This window comes from Microtus oregoni, unplaced genomic scaffold (genome assembly GCF_018167655.1).
Source record: "Microtus oregoni isolate MIOR12 unplaced genomic scaffold, Mior012 000016F_ref0000370, whole genome shotgun sequence".
Lineage (NCBI taxonomy): Eukaryota > Metazoa > Chordata > Mammalia > Rodentia > Cricetidae > Microtus > Microtus oregoni.
In genome coordinates this window covers 30,413,040-30,430,891 of record NW_024543075.1, presented here as the reverse complement: position 1 = coordinate 30,430,891, position 17,852 = coordinate 30,413,040, and the positions used below count along the sequence as shown (strand labels likewise).

The 17,852-nt window shown below is 41.3% G+C and overlaps 1 protein-coding gene across 1 annotated transcript; it reads left to right on the top strand.

Moving 5' to 3' along the window:
* Positions 1-15,939: 15,939 nt before the first annotated feature.
* Positions 15,940-16,490, top strand: LOC121457309 (60S ribosomal protein L29-like). Its single transcript, XM_041665951.1, has one exon. The coding sequence runs from the start codon at positions 15,942-15,944 to the stop codon at positions 16,386-16,388; it is 447 nt and encodes a 148-aa protein (XP_041521885.1). The 5' UTR covers positions 15,940-15,941; the 3' UTR covers positions 16,389-16,490.
* The last annotated feature ends 1,362 nt before the right edge of the window (positions 16,491-17,852 follow it).

Genomic DNA, 17,852 nt, shown 5'->3' with positions numbered 1-17,852 from the left:
CTAACAACCACAAGACAAAGGTAGCACCTTACGCTCTGGTTCGAGCGATCTGTATGAAAAGACTTGCAGGAACCGGCTCTGCTGGTGCATTTGTGGTTTTACTTGCTCCTCATTCCTAAATGCATTGGCCATGGGATAGCACAGTAACGCCCACTGAAACAGCCCAGCTGACAGTGCATTCTTCCCTCTCAGGCCTACGGTAATAAGAAGGTTAGACCTCTCTTGCTCACATGTTTACTGAGTTATACATAGCCAGCTCACCAATAAAAGTTGGATCATCAAAGTCTTCCCCCATTCTGTCACGCAGACCTAAGAGAAGAAAGCTACATATAAGATATCTCTTCTGGTAGCCTCTCTGTATGAGATATGCCTCATGATAGTCTCTCCATATGAGATATGCCTTCTGGGTAGCCTTTATTATGAGATATGCCTCCTGGCGGCCTCTCCATTTGGCAAAACAACAGCTGGAAAGGGTCAAGCCTTTGTTTTAATTATCCCTCTAGTCATTTTGTTTGTCTTGTGTAGTTAAATGAATAAGATTAATTTTTGTGTGCTTGGGACTGGCCCCAAGGCTGTGCATGCTGGCCATGACTTCTGTCTCTGAGCTACATCACCAGCCCTAAGTCAGACTCTAAATCTCTGTAACTGTTCTGGGTACAAATTTCCTCAAAATCCTTTCCTTTACCCTTAAAGTCCCTTAGCTTTTCCAATGCATTTCTCTTTTTGCTCACACTCTTTTGGTTGGTTTTCTATCATTTGCAATCAAAGTTGAGGCCAAAAATTTTTGTTAAAGAAACTATGCTGCCTTATTTTATATTGTCATAAATATTTGGGGCAAGATTTGAATCTTGTTCTAAATCACTTTTTAGGTACTTTTCTTCTGGCGTGATAAAGACAATGACCACAAGCAGCGTAGAGAGGAAGCATTTATTTGACTTAGTGTTCCAGAGGAATAAGAGGCCATTATAGCAGGGAGCCATGACATCAAGTGGCAGGCATGAAGCAGGAGCAGGAAGCAGAGAGCTGAAGTCTTCAAACACAAACACAAAGCGTTGAGCAAACAAGAGGTAGGGCAAGACTATAAACGTTCAAAGCCCACCCCTAGTGGCATACTTCACCAGCAAGGTTCCATCTCCCACGACTTCTGCAACTTCCCCAACAGTCCTACCGGCTGGGGATCAAATGTTCAAAGACAGAGTCTACAGGGGACATTTCTCATCCAAAACACCGTCCATCTCATTGATTTTGAATTGTCAAATCTGATGGTGAAGAGATGCGGAACAATAAAAAGAGAAGTTGAAGGAACTAAAATATTAAGGGAGAGAAGAATCTATCGGGACAATGGGAGCCTGAATGAAGCTGTCAGAACTTGCTTTATCCTGCTTCAGAGACCCTCAACCTTTCCATGAGGCTCAACACACTTCCAGTACCCAATTCCCCTCTGTATAACAACTGCCTGGTAGAAAGCCGATTCATTCTTGACACATTTTGGAGTCAACGATCATCTGTCTTGCAGTTTGAGCACCCACCATGTGCAAAGCATGGCACTAGAAACCTGTGAGTAGCCGTGAGGGGAGCGACTGTCTCTATGCTTGCGGAAAATGTTGCCTCATCCCACGGGAGAACTGACTCTCACTTGACACAGCCGTTCAGCCTACTCAGAAAATTCCTCCTGGGCTCCAAGGAAAGAAATTATGGAAATTGCTGAATTATTTAAATGATTTGCTAATGCCTAAGTCTGAACAAGGGTATTATTTAGATGCAAAGAGACTAGTTCCAGACTTGTGATTCTGTGGAAGCGGGGTAAGTTTTATGACCACGCTTTCCACCTGGGGAGTTGCAGACTACACGGTCTCGTTAGGAGGATGCCAGAGGTTGCAGGAGTTCGTGTGCACTTGTTTCATAATCTTCTTTGTTTCCCTTTTGAAATGGCTCTCACATTGTTGACTACACAGGTCTTGAAAACGCACCTCAGTTTCCTAAGGAGTTCAGGCTGTAGGCAGCACCACAGTGTCTCCTCAGTAACTATTTTAGACTAAAACAGTAACATTGCCACCACTGTTATGTAAGTAGTCATTGAAGTTGTCATGCACTCATGTATCCATTCATTTAGTACCTGTGGACCACCCACCAGCTCCCAGACACCGCTGCGTAGTCCACATGGGGAGCCAAACTCAGAAGAATGTGGAAGCCTGCGTGCCAGGTTTTCCATTACTTATAACACTTGGAGAATTTACTGTTTGTGTCAATCAGAATTACACATGGGAAGCCCTTGATCATTTGCCTCTTGGGAGACAGGATGGCAGTCTGGACTTTTCACATCTAAAGTTGGTATAGAAATTGCTAGTATATAAAGGTACTATTCTAAAATCCATGGGACACAGGATAACTAAAAGTCCACATGACACAGGCTAACAAAAAGGATGAACTTTATACTAACTCATGAGTGTTAATAAAATTTAAATTGATTGACAACCACGGTATCTTCTACACACACACACACACACACACACACACACACACACACACTTTCCTTTTTATGTCAGTTAAAATGAAGCAGTTTCTTAAAAGAGTAATGAAATAGCTGTTTCCATGGTAGCAACATAAGAAGATCCCTCAAAGGGGAATTTTTGAAAATCTCCTTAACCTGTCATCAGAGTTCTGTGGTTATTAGTGATCTCAGGAAAATACCAGCGGTGAAGAAAGACACTGCCCAGCTCTATTCTTCGTTCCCTCCTTTATACAGTGAAGACCGTGTGAAGGGAAAACCACAGAGACCCTAAGCTACACAGTGAGCCACGATGTATCTTAGGGGAGTTATTTAAACAGGAAGTGGCATGCTATCTCAGGGCTCTCTCCTGTCACAGCACTGACGAGACCCATGCAGAATAGTTGATGTCTCCGCAGATCATGTTAAATCAAGAAGTATCCTGAGTGTTAAGGAGATGGCGAAGGACTGACTAGTACGACAGACCCAAAAGAAGGATGTATTGGAAGAGTGGAGAGGCTGGGCGTGGCATCCAGCCTCACACTGCCAGATCTCAGCAGCATGTAGCAGTGCTCTCTCAGAGGTGAAGGAGAAACCAAGTTATTACTTAAATATCTTTGGTGGGCAGAAAGTTTTTTTTTTTAAAAAAAATCAAGGTTTATCATTTTTTAAAAGCCGTCTTTCTAGTTTCTAGACTTTCTGTGATTTCTAAATAGATTTAAAAAATTCTAACTTGGCTCTTGATGCAAGGAAGCAGACACCAAATCTGGGATTCATGATGAATGTATTAACCATCGGTTTTAAATCAGTGTATTTTCATTGAATACATGGCCAGCGGGTTTGGATATTTAGTGTATTTAATTGCTTAAGATCAAATTTTCCTCAAAATTAGCAACCTTGACTTTCTGATATTTACATCATAAGAACTTGAGGTCTGCTAGTTTGAAATCACAGACTAAACTAAGACGGGGAAAGAGACCCTGAATTGTATGTAATGTGTTATCCTCATGAAACAGCCTGAGCACCCGATTCTTCACCCCAGATAAATTCTCCTCCACCAACTTTGAAAACAGATCTTAGCTGGTAGGTTTTTGGAAATGTGGGGTGTAGACTTTCTTACTAAGTGCGTGCTAAGAAAAAGATACCTTTTCCTGGGTTCCTGGCTTTACTCAACCCTTCCTATGACTATTAAATTCCTAACCTGCTATCTACACTGGCACAGATAAGTCAGTTCTCCTGATTGAGAATTGCATTTGTTGCGAACATAAATAGAAGAATACAAGAGGTGGAAGAGAGAGTCTCAAGTGCTGAAGCTACAATAGAGGAAATAGACTCATCTGTCAAAGAAAACATTAAGTCTAACACAAAATATCCAGGAAATATGGTCACCATGAAAAGACCAAACCATCTCCAAAGCACAGAAGATATATTTAACAAAATTATAGAAGAAAACTTTCCCAACCTAAAGAAAGATACGCCTATGAAGATACAAGAAGCTTACAGAATACCAAATAGAATGGATCAAAACAAAAAATGTTTCCTTGCCAAATAATAATCCAAACACTAATCATACAGAATAAAGACAGAATATTAAGAGCTGCAAAGGAAAAAAGCCAAGTAACATATAAAGTCAGACCTATCAAAATTACACCTGACTTCTCATTGGAGACAATGAAAAGCCAGAAGGTTGTGGTCAAGCATTATGTAGACATTAAGAGATCATGATTGCTAGCCTAGACTATTACTCCCAGCAAAACTTTCAATCACCATAGATTGAATCACCATGGAAAACAAGATATTCCATGACAGAACCAGATTTAACTAATACCTAGCCATAAACCCAGCTCTACACAAAGTACTAGAAGGAAAACTCCAACCAAGGAGTTGGCTACATCAACAAAAACACAGACAATTGATGATCTCACAACAGCAAATCCCAAAGAAGGGGAAAACACACAAATTAGCATCACCAACAACGAAAACTAAATTAACAGGAGATAACCATCACTGGTCATTAGTATCCCTTAATATAAATGGACTCAACTCACCTATAAAAAGACACAAGCTAACAGATTGGATATGAAAACAGAATCTATCCTTCTTCTGCATGCAAGAAACATCTCAACCTCAAAGACAGACATTGCCTCAGAGTAAAAGGTGCACTCTCTATATGGAGTGTTTGCAGTGAGCTGCGAGAGAAGGCTGAGGGCAGACAATTTGCTCTCAGGTAAAAGCTTCATTATCACAAAGAAAAATACAGCACGTTTTCTTTCAGATGCAGAACCCACGTGTAAAGTTGTGTGTGTGTGTGTGTGTGTGTTGTATGTATTTGTGTGTATACGTGTGTTGTGTATGTGTTTGTGTGGATGTGTGTGCGTGTGGTGTATGTGTTTGTGTGGATCTGTGTGTGTGAGTATTTGTGTGGATGTGATATTTATAGTTGTGTGTGTAGGTCAAGAGGCTAAAGATGGATTCATGAGAGGAGGATGAGTTCTTAGGCAGAGAGGAAGCGATAACAATGGGTACACATGCTATGAAGGTGGAAAGAGGAACTCACTGGGAGGAGGAGGAGTCACAGGGAGTCGGGGCACACAGGGGAGGACAGTGGGAGAGGAATGACTGACAATAGAGTATAGTGACACATACATGTGAAAATGCCAAAATGAAACCCATCGCTCTCATCTTAACCTAAATTTTAAAAAATACAATACTAAAGAATGACAGACTTCAAGAACCTCACTATATCTAGAGGGAGAAAAGATGGTAGGATATCCATTGACTTTAAATTCAGGAAAAAAAAAATAGATTTCCCAGTAGAAAAAAACCATTTCCTGTTATTGGAATTACTATCACATATCTTTCAAAATGGATTTTATTTTTAAAAATGAAAAGCTTTTTGTTTGTTTCCAACGATGAAAGTAATTGGCCAAAGGAAGCAGAGCGAAGTGCACATTTGTCTCTGCCTAACAGCCAACTGAAACACAGCAACAGGATAAACCAGGAAAAGGAAACCTCACTAATGCTAAAACTAGAGAGGCTTTATCTCCATAACACGCGCTCTGAAGAAGGATGCCAGGGGTGGCCGGCACCCGTGCTTCTGCTCCTGAGCACGGTGGGCTGGGACACAGGAGGTGGTGGAGGCCATGCTCAATAGTCCAGCGGGCTTCTGAAGCAGAGGAGCCATGGGTGTAAACTGAGAGGCTCCAAAGAACCTTTGCTGGTAATGGGGTGTCCTGAATGCAAATTCTGTGACTAAATGCTGTTGTCATGTCTGACCTAACTTCCTATGCATCAGGATCTGAGAATCTTTGTTGTAGCTGTGAACCAGAAAGAACAATTTATACTCACATGATTAAGTATGGGCTAAGCATTTAAGGAATGCTGTCAATATTTAAAGCAGGTTTTATAACATGTAGTAATGTGGTCTGATTTAAGAGATGCCCCCTAGTGTAGGTAGATGATAATGAAAGATCCCTATATATTTAGGAAGAAAAACCCCAAGTTAAATTTCCTAGGCTGTAGCTGTATATAGATGCAGCTCCACGCACACCAAGCCACCAAATTCAGCAGCAATCAGAAGAGGTAATATCTACTGTAAAACTCACCCTTTGAGTGGTAGTGCTGGTCAGCAGATAAATAATTCTTGAGTAAATAGGAAGTGAATTAAGGAGATTCAGAAACCCATTCTAATCTGGAACTAATGTTGGACTTACACTAAGAGATAAGTATGCAGGGAAATGTTTAGGATGGAAATCCTATAAACATGATTCATTTAAATGAACATTAGTTCACAAATTTCATAGTAGAAAGGATTAAGGGACATGTAATACAAAAGATGGATGAAAAAGCATTTTGGAACGTTTACTCTAGGGAAAAATTTCAACTGTAAACAAAGCAGAGATTCAAATAGTGAATGGAAAAAAGCTACAGAAAGCACAAAACAGGGGAAGAAGAAAAGGATCACCGTTGAGACATAACATTATACCAGTGTTTATTTCCCTTTTCAATTATACTTTGTTTATGTATGATAATATGTATACCAGTTATACCCATGCAAATACCGATGATAAACGATGTATCGAGAACACTGATGTACAGTAAAAGACATAGTTCTGAGATTTTATTAAATGCTATTTATTGACCTTGAAGATCCATTCTTTTTTCCAGTAAGGAACACCCAATGCAGCTGCCATTCATTTGAATGAGCACTAGTGCACAAATCCGTGGGCATTCATGTGGTCTTCTGCTTCCTGCTACAATCGAGTGGAGAGCTACGTGGATCCTCTGCGCACTCTGGAGAGCATCACACTGGTTTCCTTCATTGCCGTCATCATTTATTTGGCCTCGATGAACAGAAATCAAATTCTAGAGTGGAAGGTGCAATTCTACCAGCCAACATTCGGAGATCTGCTATACTGGTGATGTTTAAGATCCAATGGTTCGGAGCATGCTCGCCTCGCTCTTCAAGATCAAGACCAGGAGCTGGAGAGATGGCTCAGCGGTTAAGAGCACTGACTGCTCTTCCAGAGGTCCTGAGTTCAATTTTCAGCAACCACATGGTGGCTTACAACCACCTATAATGAGATCTGGTGCCCTCTTCTGGCCTATAGGCAGGATACTGTATAAATAAATAAATAAATAAATCTTAAAAAAAAAAAAGAACAAGACCAAATTATTGGACCTTGCACTGTGTGTTGCAGTTGGGCACTTTCCCCAACCATTCCGGAAAATCCAGGAATGTCAGCATCATATGATTCTAGAATCAAGACCAAGGATGAGAGTGGGGTCCTTTCATTATCACACTTTGTGACTTGCTTGGAGAATTTGTGCTTCTTCTCCCAGACACTTTAGGATTAGCAGGTCCTGAGTTGGGAACATGTTTCCATGTGAAGCACAGACAGGGTCCTACCTAAGGCCAGAGTTACTGTTTGATGTTTTTGTTTCCTCTTGTCAGTATGATAAAGGCACTACAGTGTGGAATAACTAACCCTGGTGACCACAAGGAGGCGGATGGACGTTATGTATGTGAAACAGGAGGAATAGAAATGAAATCAGGATACCCAATAGGGCATTAGTTGCATGGAGTTCTCAACTCAGTCTTAACTTTTAAAAAGCAATTACAACAAAGATGACTGAACAGTGACAGTGTCCAGAGGTTCAGACTCCTCAATGACGACAATTAGGGATACTGTACGAGGAAACTGTCAAAGTAAGCAGATATGGTGGAGCTGGTGGGAAGGAAATCTAAAATAATAAAGGAGCTATGGAAAGTCAGTGATGGCCTTGAGACCAACTGTAGCAGCAGGAATGTTGTGGCTTGAATATGTGAACCTTCAAAATTCTCATCTTGGAATTTAGATTTTTAGGGTCCCCAAGGTGGTGGCATTCAGAGGAGTGGCTTTGTTTATTTTTCTTTGAAACTGGGTCTTATGTATTTCAGGCTTTTCTCAAACCCTCTAAGTAGTCAAGGGTAACCTTGAACTTATGGTCCACTTGGCTCCAACTCCTGAGTGCTAAACTCACAGGCATGTACTGCTACTCCCTCTTGCGTACGGTGCTATGTGTATGCTACCCACTGAGCTATATCCTCAGTTGAAAAGGGAAGGCTTTGAGCTATGTGACTACATATTGCAGGGTGGCGGTGGGGTGCGGGGAGTATATAGAGTGAATGAGACTGCTTTTGAAAAGAGAAGTTTTGGAGAACTTGGCCCTTCTGTTTCTACTGCTGGGAGAGGACAGTGCTAGTCCCTTTACGATCTTCTGCCACATGAAGATCTAGAAAATCCAACAACAACACATTGCTTTGTGGGTCAAATCCAGCACTCTCCAGACATGGAATGTGCTGGCATATTGATGCTGAACTTTTTAACCTCCAGAGACAAGAGAAAATCAACTTATCTTCTTTATAAAATTTCTTAGTCTGGAGTATTTGACCAGAACAAGCAAATTAAGACTACCAAATTTATTCTTTTATTTTACAAAAGGACTAAAAACCATGCCATTGTCAGACTTGGATCCCAGTTTTGTTATTCTGGAGAAGAGTGAGAGCTGTCATTGGTGTCTGTTCCCAGGAAATAAAGACACCTCATAAAGGAGAAGACACACACTATCAAAGAAAGTAGAAACCCTATTAAATCATCCCCAGGGCTCCTCATTGTCCTCACGACCCATTTCTTTTACACCCTCAGCATCACAATGCAATACTAATCCTTTGATAGTTTTGCCATGTTAACAATGGGGTTGATCATTTCTCTTAAGAAAAATGTGGGAGAATCCTAGAACCTTTATAAAGATAACCTGTGTCCTTGTGAATGAGCAAAAAACCACGCCCACTTCAGCTGATTCTGGTCCTCCAGCCTTACACACTGAGTCATAAAGGGTATGGATAATGCCAGCACACAAAAGAGACAGTATCATAGTCTGAGAGAGATTCATTAAGGTGGGGAAATTGAATCACAAAAAGAGGATAGAAATTATGAGTCAGTGGCAGAGCTGGAGCTAAGAGTTCTAGTCTTCTTTGTTGGCAAATAGGAAAGTTATTAGTCTTTTATCCGGACTCCTTCAAACCCTCGCTCATATTGTTAGTTCACATTTGATTCTCTCCTAGGCGGAAGCATTTACCACAATGACATTTCATTTTCTGCTTCTCGATATCTAAACCCTTTTATTTTTCTTGCACTCATATATTATTTATAATTTTAAATAGTTACAATGCTTGTTCCTGGTATGAGTGAGAAAGCCTCTAATGTTTTATAATTAAGCATAACATTTTTATGAGGAGAAATTCTTTATTAACTTAGGAAACTTTATGTTCTTAACTGACAAATTTCCTTTTCTTTTCTTGCCTGATGGATGGAGAAGGGATTGTTGATTTTTAAATAGAATTAGTAATTATGCAAGATAATGAGTTTTATAACGATATTTTCATACAGCACCTACCATCCTTTGATCATATTTACCCAGCATCCCTTCCTCTTATATCACCCCTGTTTACCTGTTACACCTTAGCAATAGTATACCTTTACTTTCATGTCTGAAACTTCTAAGTTTTACATGTGTGTGGTGACTTGACTAGGAACGGATCCTATCCAAATACTTATGTGTTTGTAGTTTGACCCTTAGGGAGTGGCACTATTAGGAGGTGTGGCCTGGGTGGGGTGGGTGTGGCCTTCGTGGAGGAAGTGTTAGTGTAGAGGCAGGCTTTGAGGTCTCCTGTATGCTCAAGCCACACCCAGTGAAACAGAATCCTTATGACGCCTGTGGATCAAGGTGTGGAACTCTCAGCTCATTCTCGAGCACCATGTCTGCCTGCACACTGCCATGCTTCTTACCTGATGACGATGAACTAAAACTCTGAACTGTAAGATAACCCCAATTAAATGCTTTCCTTCATAAGAGCTGCTGTGGTCATGGTGTCTCTTCACAGCAATAAAAACCCGAAGACAATGTAAGAAAATCTACAATACTTTTCTATTTTTCTTTGTAAATTATTTTGCTTAATGTGTTGCACTCCCATTCCATCTATTTTCCTGCAGTGATAATTTAATTCTTCTTATGGATGAATAAAACACCACCATGCATGTATCTATCACATTCCTTTGTACATTCACCTGTTTTTGGATATCTGGACAGATTCCATAGCTTGGTTCTTAAAACCAGTGAAGTGGTAAACACCTATGTGCAAAGGTCTCTCTGGCAAGCTGCCTTGGAATTTTTTGAATGTATATACAGAAATGGTAGAGTTGGTGCGCTCTTCCTGGGGAAGACAATTTCTCTTCGCTCTTCCTGGGGAAGACAATTTCTCCTGCTCTCCGCAGGTTGAGGCTTCATGGGCCCCCTAGTCACATTCCCCTATCCACTTTGGCGTGTGGAATGTCCTTGTTCAATGCATGCTTAGGCAGTCGTGTTGGGAAGGCTGTGTGGGTGCCGCTCCTGACGTTACTAAGAGTCAGAGCCGCACAGCAAAATTCTGTTTCTCTGGCTCTTACAATCTTTCCACCCCCTTTGTTGAATATATTCTATTTGTTACAGTCCTTAATTTGTAGAATCATCTAATTTTTAACAAGGTCTGGTTGTAGGTATTGGTAAGAATGTGTATGCAACATGTAACTCTTCACATAGAAAAAGCCCTGGCTGGTGGCAATTTAAAGGAGTTAGTGCTGCAGACTATGGAGTAGGAGAGCATTGGCTGGAGCCAGGATCTTTGTTTACTAACTATACATCTTTGGATAAGTGCCTTGACCTCTCTAAGTCCCAATAAGACTTGAATAATTCAATTTACAAAAACTTTAAAATGATGTCTGGCATATAGTAAATGTTTAATTAATATTTCTTGATGTTATTATTCTTCTTATTTATTTTAGGGAACAACATTTTTGCTGCAATTATTATTTGGATCTAGTCAGTTAGGAATCTATTTATAATAATGTCTGGAAACATTCCTTAACTAAGGGTTATAGAATTAAAAAAAGGTGAACTGAAAATAACTGAACCTGTGTGGTAGAACAGAGAAACAGCTGAATTCCATGCACAACAGAATAATTATTTTTATTTTCATTATTATTATATTAAATGGATTTTGTATTTAGTTGGGCATCTTCTTAGGGAAGTTCTGGGACCAGAATTTCAACTTCTTTCTCTCCCATTTTCTTTGTTACAGCAGGAGGAGGGAGTTATTTGATGATACAGTTTAGGAAAATACAGCAGCAGTCAGACCAAATAGAATCAGGGATGCTGCGATATAAAGTATAGCTGTCTTCTTCTCTGAGGCTTCCAGCTATTAGGGACTAAGCTTAGAGCAAAGATTCTGAATGCTGCCTGGGAGAGGCTGCCCCAGTTCCCGGTTTGGTTTTTTTACCTGTGTTGAGTTCATCTTCAATTTAGTAGAAGCTTCATTTTGGTCTCTGGTTTAATTCACTTCCTTCAATCATTTAAAAAAGATGATTGACATTTTTATGGGGCTGGAAATCAAATACAGGGCCTTTTTCTGTACATACTTGGCAAGTTCTCTACCTCTGAGCTTGTATCCCTCCCCGCTATGATTGACAGCTTGATTTATTTCTACTGTTAATCTATAAGCGTGACAACTATAAAATGAGATACTGTTATTCGTTTCCATTTCTTGAGCCCTTGATTGATTGGTTAATTTATTTGTACACTCATTTGCGCATTCATTCTGGATATTTATTGCTCAATGTTTACTGAGCCCCTTCTGTGTGCCAGAGACGTTCTTAGGGGATGAAACCCATAATGGTGCACAAAACAACAGTTTTTACTGCCATTGGGACCCATGGCAGAGAAGTCAAAGCATAGATCATAAAAGCCAATAGAATATAGAAGTGTTTATAAGTAAAGATGTATACAGTGATGAACGTTTCAGTATAGTAGAACGAAAGGCCTGGTGTGTATGAAAGAGATGGGATTTAATTCTGAATTAGGTGGTCAGGGAAGGTGCTCTTGGAGCAGAGAAGGGATGAAGGAGGGAGGATCAAAGCTTCAGCTGCCTGGAAAAAGGTCCTTGGTAGAATGAGCAGGGTGTGTACAAACCAGAGGCTGAGTGGCAGCGTGTGCTGGCAAAGATGTTGAAACTCACTCTGAGGACAAGCGTAGACTTCAGGAATTTGAGTGCAGGAGTAACCTGGCATACTCTGCTTTTCAGTGGCATACAGAACATAAATTCCTATGTCATGAAACTTTTAGTAGAAGACGTAGACATTAGAAACCAAATAAGTGAAATTCATAGGATGAAAGGTGATATTACTACCAGTGGATAGTCAGTCAAGGTGTTAGGTAACTCTGGATAGTGTGCCAAGAAAGTCTTTGGAGCCCCAGAGATGGATGAGAGTTGGTGTATGGGGGGACAGGTAAGAGGTTGTGCAGAGATACAGCCAGGACATAATGAGAGTGTTGAAAATAGATAGTAACAAGGACATGATGGGTCATGGTGGATTTGTGTCATATTTACAGGACAGCCCAATGTAACGATATCGGGTGTATAGTATGAATGAAAAAGAAGTCAGATACGGTGCTAGGATTTGGGGTTGAACTACTAGAAGGATGGAGTTGTCATGAATTACGGTGGGTAAGACCATGGGGGAACAGGTTTTGGAGACACTGTGAACTTAAGGTTTACCAGACCTACTGGGTAACCATGTAGAGCCGCTGAGTTAGCAGACGAGAGTGAAGGTAAAAGGCTGGAATGGAGTCCTTCTTTCCTGGTCAAGCCATCTTTTAGGCACCCTTTTCTACTCCTGCCAGGAGGCAGTGATAAATACAGGGCACATAAAGTGATTTCCTGGCTCAAGGGGGCCTCCATGTCTTCATGTTTCCAAGCCTGCTGACTTAGTCTTGGCATTCATAACTGTGAAATAACCACACAGCTCACAGTGTTGTGGGAATCAAATAAGTAAGTCTCTTCCATGAGTTTGGCATTGTACCTAGAATAAAATACGTTCAAAACAGAAGGTCTGTGTTATAATGGCAGTGGTGGCTATATAAAACTTCCGCTGTGTGCCAAGCACTGTTCAAAGTACAATATGCAATTTATTTAATTGCGAGAGAGAGGCATACAAAGAGACACAGAGAGAAAAAGAAATAGAGACAGACACACACAGAGATAGACATACAAGAAGGAAGGAAGCTGATTCTTTCCTGTCACCTTGTGAAATCCAGGGATTGGCACTGGTCAACAAGCTTAGCAACAAGTACCTTTACCCACTGAGCCATCTTGCCAATCCCATAATTCTCACATCTGAACCCCTACAATGCAGTTTCTTCACAAAGGCATGAAGACGACTGGAAGGTTGTCCTCTAGGTAGCAGTTGTCCAAGCTAGTGACCAAGCCCAGGCAGTCTGACTCCACAGTCTATAAACATAGAACACCAGATCGCACTACCACTCAAAGCGTGTTAGCCCTGGCTGCTCCTCTCCTGGCTTTTTCTTCCTTTTATTAAGGCAGTGTTTCTTAATCTGCTTATGGACCTGCTCAGAGTTCACTAGAGGTTGTTATTTATCAGACTTGTGCTTCTAAGGAATATTGTTGCCTCCATGTATTTTGCAAAGTATAATTTTGAATTGCCCCAGGAATGACCTACCTTTGCATTTTCCAGGACCCACTTCTGTCCCTCTCTGCTTCCTGTCCCTCTCTGATTTGACAGCCTGTCTTCTGTGTTTGAAGGGCATTCTGCGTTTGCTTTAGCCACACAGGGAATTAGTTCTGCCCATTTCCCAGGAAGAAAATCCTGGTTGAGTATCTATCCGCCATGGCTGCTGCCACTAGGGGGCGTTCTTGTTATACCGTTTCATATCCACACTCAACACAGTTAATAATTGTGTATCTAAGTGGCAACTCAAATACTTCGGTTCTTTTCCCACACCACAGCATGCGTAACATGTATTATTTCTAACAGATGTAAAAGATCACTACCTAGTACCTAATTTGATGAAGAATTAAAATCAAAATTAATAGGATGTTTTTGACAGTCAATAATTTGTAATCATGTAAAAATTAAAAAATATGTAGATGTAATCACAGTATATGTATAATAAAATGATAGCAATGGCTTTGGTGTATTTCTGAAAGCAACAGAACTATATTTTATAAGGAATACTTACTGAAAAATTAACAGCTTTAAGCAATAACAATTTACTACCAACTTCTGGAGGGAAACCAGGAGCAGTGGCAATGGTCTATACTGTTTGGGGATCTATGGAGCTGTCAGGTTGGTACTGACATAGAAACTTCCCCTCTACTGGCTAGCTTTCTTGGTGTTAGAAGGAGCTATGCATCCTCCTGAAGGAGAAAAGGAAACATCAGACATACTGTACGCTGCAATAGTGACTGGCCAGTCAAGACATGCCCCCTGGGACAACTGTGGCACAGACACCATGGGAGTAACCAATTCCCTTTTCATTGATTAAAGCCTGTTCCACAGGATGAAACCTACACACGGTGCCATTATTGGGCTGGGTCATAGGCCCTAGGTGAGAACCTACTGTTTTCCTGCTAAATTGACAAAATATTAAACTAATGCCGAATGACTTATCATGACACCCACAGATCAAGGCATATCCCACCTCTCACCAGAGGAGCTTCTGTCTCCAGTACGTGGAGATCAATACAGAAATCCATGACTGGCCAAGCTGCAAAGAATAAGAGACTGAATGATGCTCATCCCTAAATGGAACAGGTATGCTGTGTCCTGCCTCCCAGTGCTCAGGAATCACTGCAGAAGAGGAGCAGATAGACAGAAGGAAATGGGTTACTCTGGATACGTCAGGGCAGTTGCACGTGTGAGCGCACAATGGTTGTGATAGCACGTACAAGACCTGTCAGATGTAACCTAACACAAACTCCAGCATGGAGAGGGAGCTGGGCATGAAGTCCCACCCCCAGCTGAGGGAACAGAAGTGAGTATGAGCAAAACACATATGGAATTCTCAATGAACTAATAAATTAATTGAGAGTAAAAAACCTGCTCTTTCAACTCTAACAACAGGTGATAGATATATGGATAGATAGATACGTAGATGGATGATGTATAGATAGATGATAGATGACAGATAGATAGACAGACAGACACACAGATAGACAGACAGATAGACAGACAGACAAATATATGGATGGATAGTGTTCATGGGCCAAATCTACCTGCTGCCTGTTTCTACATGGCCTGTGAACTAAGAATTGTTGGTATATATTTTTTCTTACAACACATTTGACCATATTACTCTTCCCCCAACTCCTCCCAGACGCTTTTTACTTCCCTAAAAACCCACATAATTTGTTTCATTTTCTCTCTCAGTCCCCCAACCAAAAAATGATAATCAAAACAAACAAGACCAGCCTGGTCTACAAGAGCTAGTTCCAGGACAGGCTCCAAAACCACAGAGAAACCCTGTCTCGAAAAACAAAAAATAAATAAATAAATAAGCAAAAATCTCAATAAGACAAAACAAAAAAAGCTCACGTTAAAAAAACTTGTTAAAAAAGTTTATTTTGTATTGGTCCTCTACTCCTGGGCATGAGGCCTGCCCTGGAGTGCAGTTAATATAGGCAGTAACACTCCATTGGAGAACATCTTCCCTTTGTCAGCAGGCGTTCTGGTTGTCAGTGGAGCCTCAGAAAGAAATAGAGGTGGGCTAGAAGCAGAAGGTAGAGGAGGAAAGGGACCAAATTCCAAAGGGATGGAGATGGGTTCAGAGGAGGGACTCAGCAGCCAGGCTAAGCAGGGCTAAAGGTTACTTCAGGAAGGAGGCTAAAGGTTATCTGCTTGAGTCTCGGCCTTTTATGGAGGCTGTGGATCCCTGGTAGATGCTGGTTCTCTCTTTCTATATTTTTAAGGGCTAGAAAATAAAAATTTAAATACATGATATTTTATGGCACATAAAAAACCACACAAGGGTTTCTTTTCCGGTCGCAGGCGCTTCGGGAGCCGCCGATTACAGTCCAGCCATGGCCAAGTCCAAGAACCACACCACACACAACCAGTCCCGGAAATGGCACAGAAACGGCATCAAAAAACCCCGGTCACAAAGACACGACTCTCTCAAGGGGGTTGACCCCAAGTTGCTGAGGAACATGCGCTTTGCCAAGAAGCACAACAGGAAAGGCCTGAAGAAGATGCAGGCAAATAATGCAAAGGCCCTGAGCGCATGTGCGGAGGCCATCAAGGCCCTGGTGAAGCCCCAGGTGGTGAAGCCCAAGGTGCCAAAGGGCCCCAGCTGCAAACTCACCCGTCTGGTTTTAATTGCTCACCCTAAGCTTGGAAAGCAGATTAGAAGCTACATGGTCAGGGGTCGTAGGCTCCAAAAACCAAAGCCCAAGTTTCAAGCCAAGGCAGAGGCCTCAGCTGCAGCTCAGGCTCCCAAAGGTGCCCAGGCCCTTGTAAAGGCCCCATAAAGAAGGTCGCAGTCTGCCAATGTGAAGACAGATGGGCTGGTGTGAACACCTACACAGTATTTGCAGTTGTTCAGGACCTTATGCTGTTTTTACAAATAAACTTGAGGCAAGTTCTGTTACAAAAAACAAACAAACAAACAAAACCAAGGTGTAGTTTACAGTGTGTGTAGGTCATAGTTTGGGTCGTAGACGCCTAACCAAAAGCTCACATGTTAAGATCTTGACTGTTAATGGAGATTTTAGGGGGTGGTGGAACTTTTGGGAGGTGAGGACAACTAAACCCCTCATTGGTAGAGCTGTACTTAATGAAGTTATTGAAACCCTGGCCCCTATCTCTCTGACTTTGTTTCTTTGTCACCCAGAGACTCTTCTTGCTACAGGCCCCAAATCAACAGATTCCTTATCACTCATGTGATGGAAGCCATGAAACAAAGCCCAGATAAACCTTCTCTCTTAAATCCATGATCTCAGGCATTTTGTCACAGCCACGGAAGTCTAACAATCATAAATAAAATTTTTATTAAGATAAACATGCATTCACTCTGCTGATGGGTGGTTATTGAGGTTTTACATTGTAGGTAAGCCCCACTAATCCTCTCAGGATCCAGAAGGATCGCTATAGCAAGTGAAAACTGGCTAAAGCTATCTGAGGGTAAATAAAAGAAATTAGCTCACATAAGTCTGTTAATCATGTCTCATTTATTCTTCCTATAGTATCCAATGCTCTTTTTTTTTTAATTTATTTATTATGTATACAATATTCTGTCTGTATCCCTGAAGGCCAGAAGAGGGCGCCAGACCTCTTTACAGATGGTTGTGAGCCACCATGTGGTTGCTGGGAATTGAACTCAGGACCTTTGGAAGAGCAGGCAATGCTCTTAACCACTGAGCCATCTCTCCAGCCCCTCCAATGCTCTTTTAATGTTCCCCATTTGCTGTTTCTTGCTGTTCTACCCATCCCTCATGGTTTCAGTTTATATACCCACACAGGCAATTAGCAAGCATGCATTTCATAGGATCACAAAGGCAGGAAAATCTGACAAGGAAGCCTTAAGACTCAGAGGGGGAGGCGTGGCTGTGAAGCTCCCCAGCAGATGCCAAGAGGAATAATTAAAAACAGGACTCTAAACCAATACTCTAAACCAATACAAAATTCTAAGCAGAAGAAGTTTTCATGCATCAACTACGTCTCTTATGAGTAACTAGTTAATCTAGATGTTTGTGATTAATAACTGTAGAAAACTCAGCAGTGTTGCTGCTCTTTCTGAGGATTTCCACTTATTTCCCTAGCAGCTCGGAGCACAGCATTGTGGTAACCATAGCAACCTGGCAGGAAGACAGAAGTGTTTGCTAGCTGAGTTAAAGGGAATTTCTTTGGAGACTTTGCTCTCAGCCCCTATGGGGTGCCTGTCAGCACCCAGGTGAGAAGGAATTTCTTTCTCTGCGGTTGGTTAAGTGACCCAA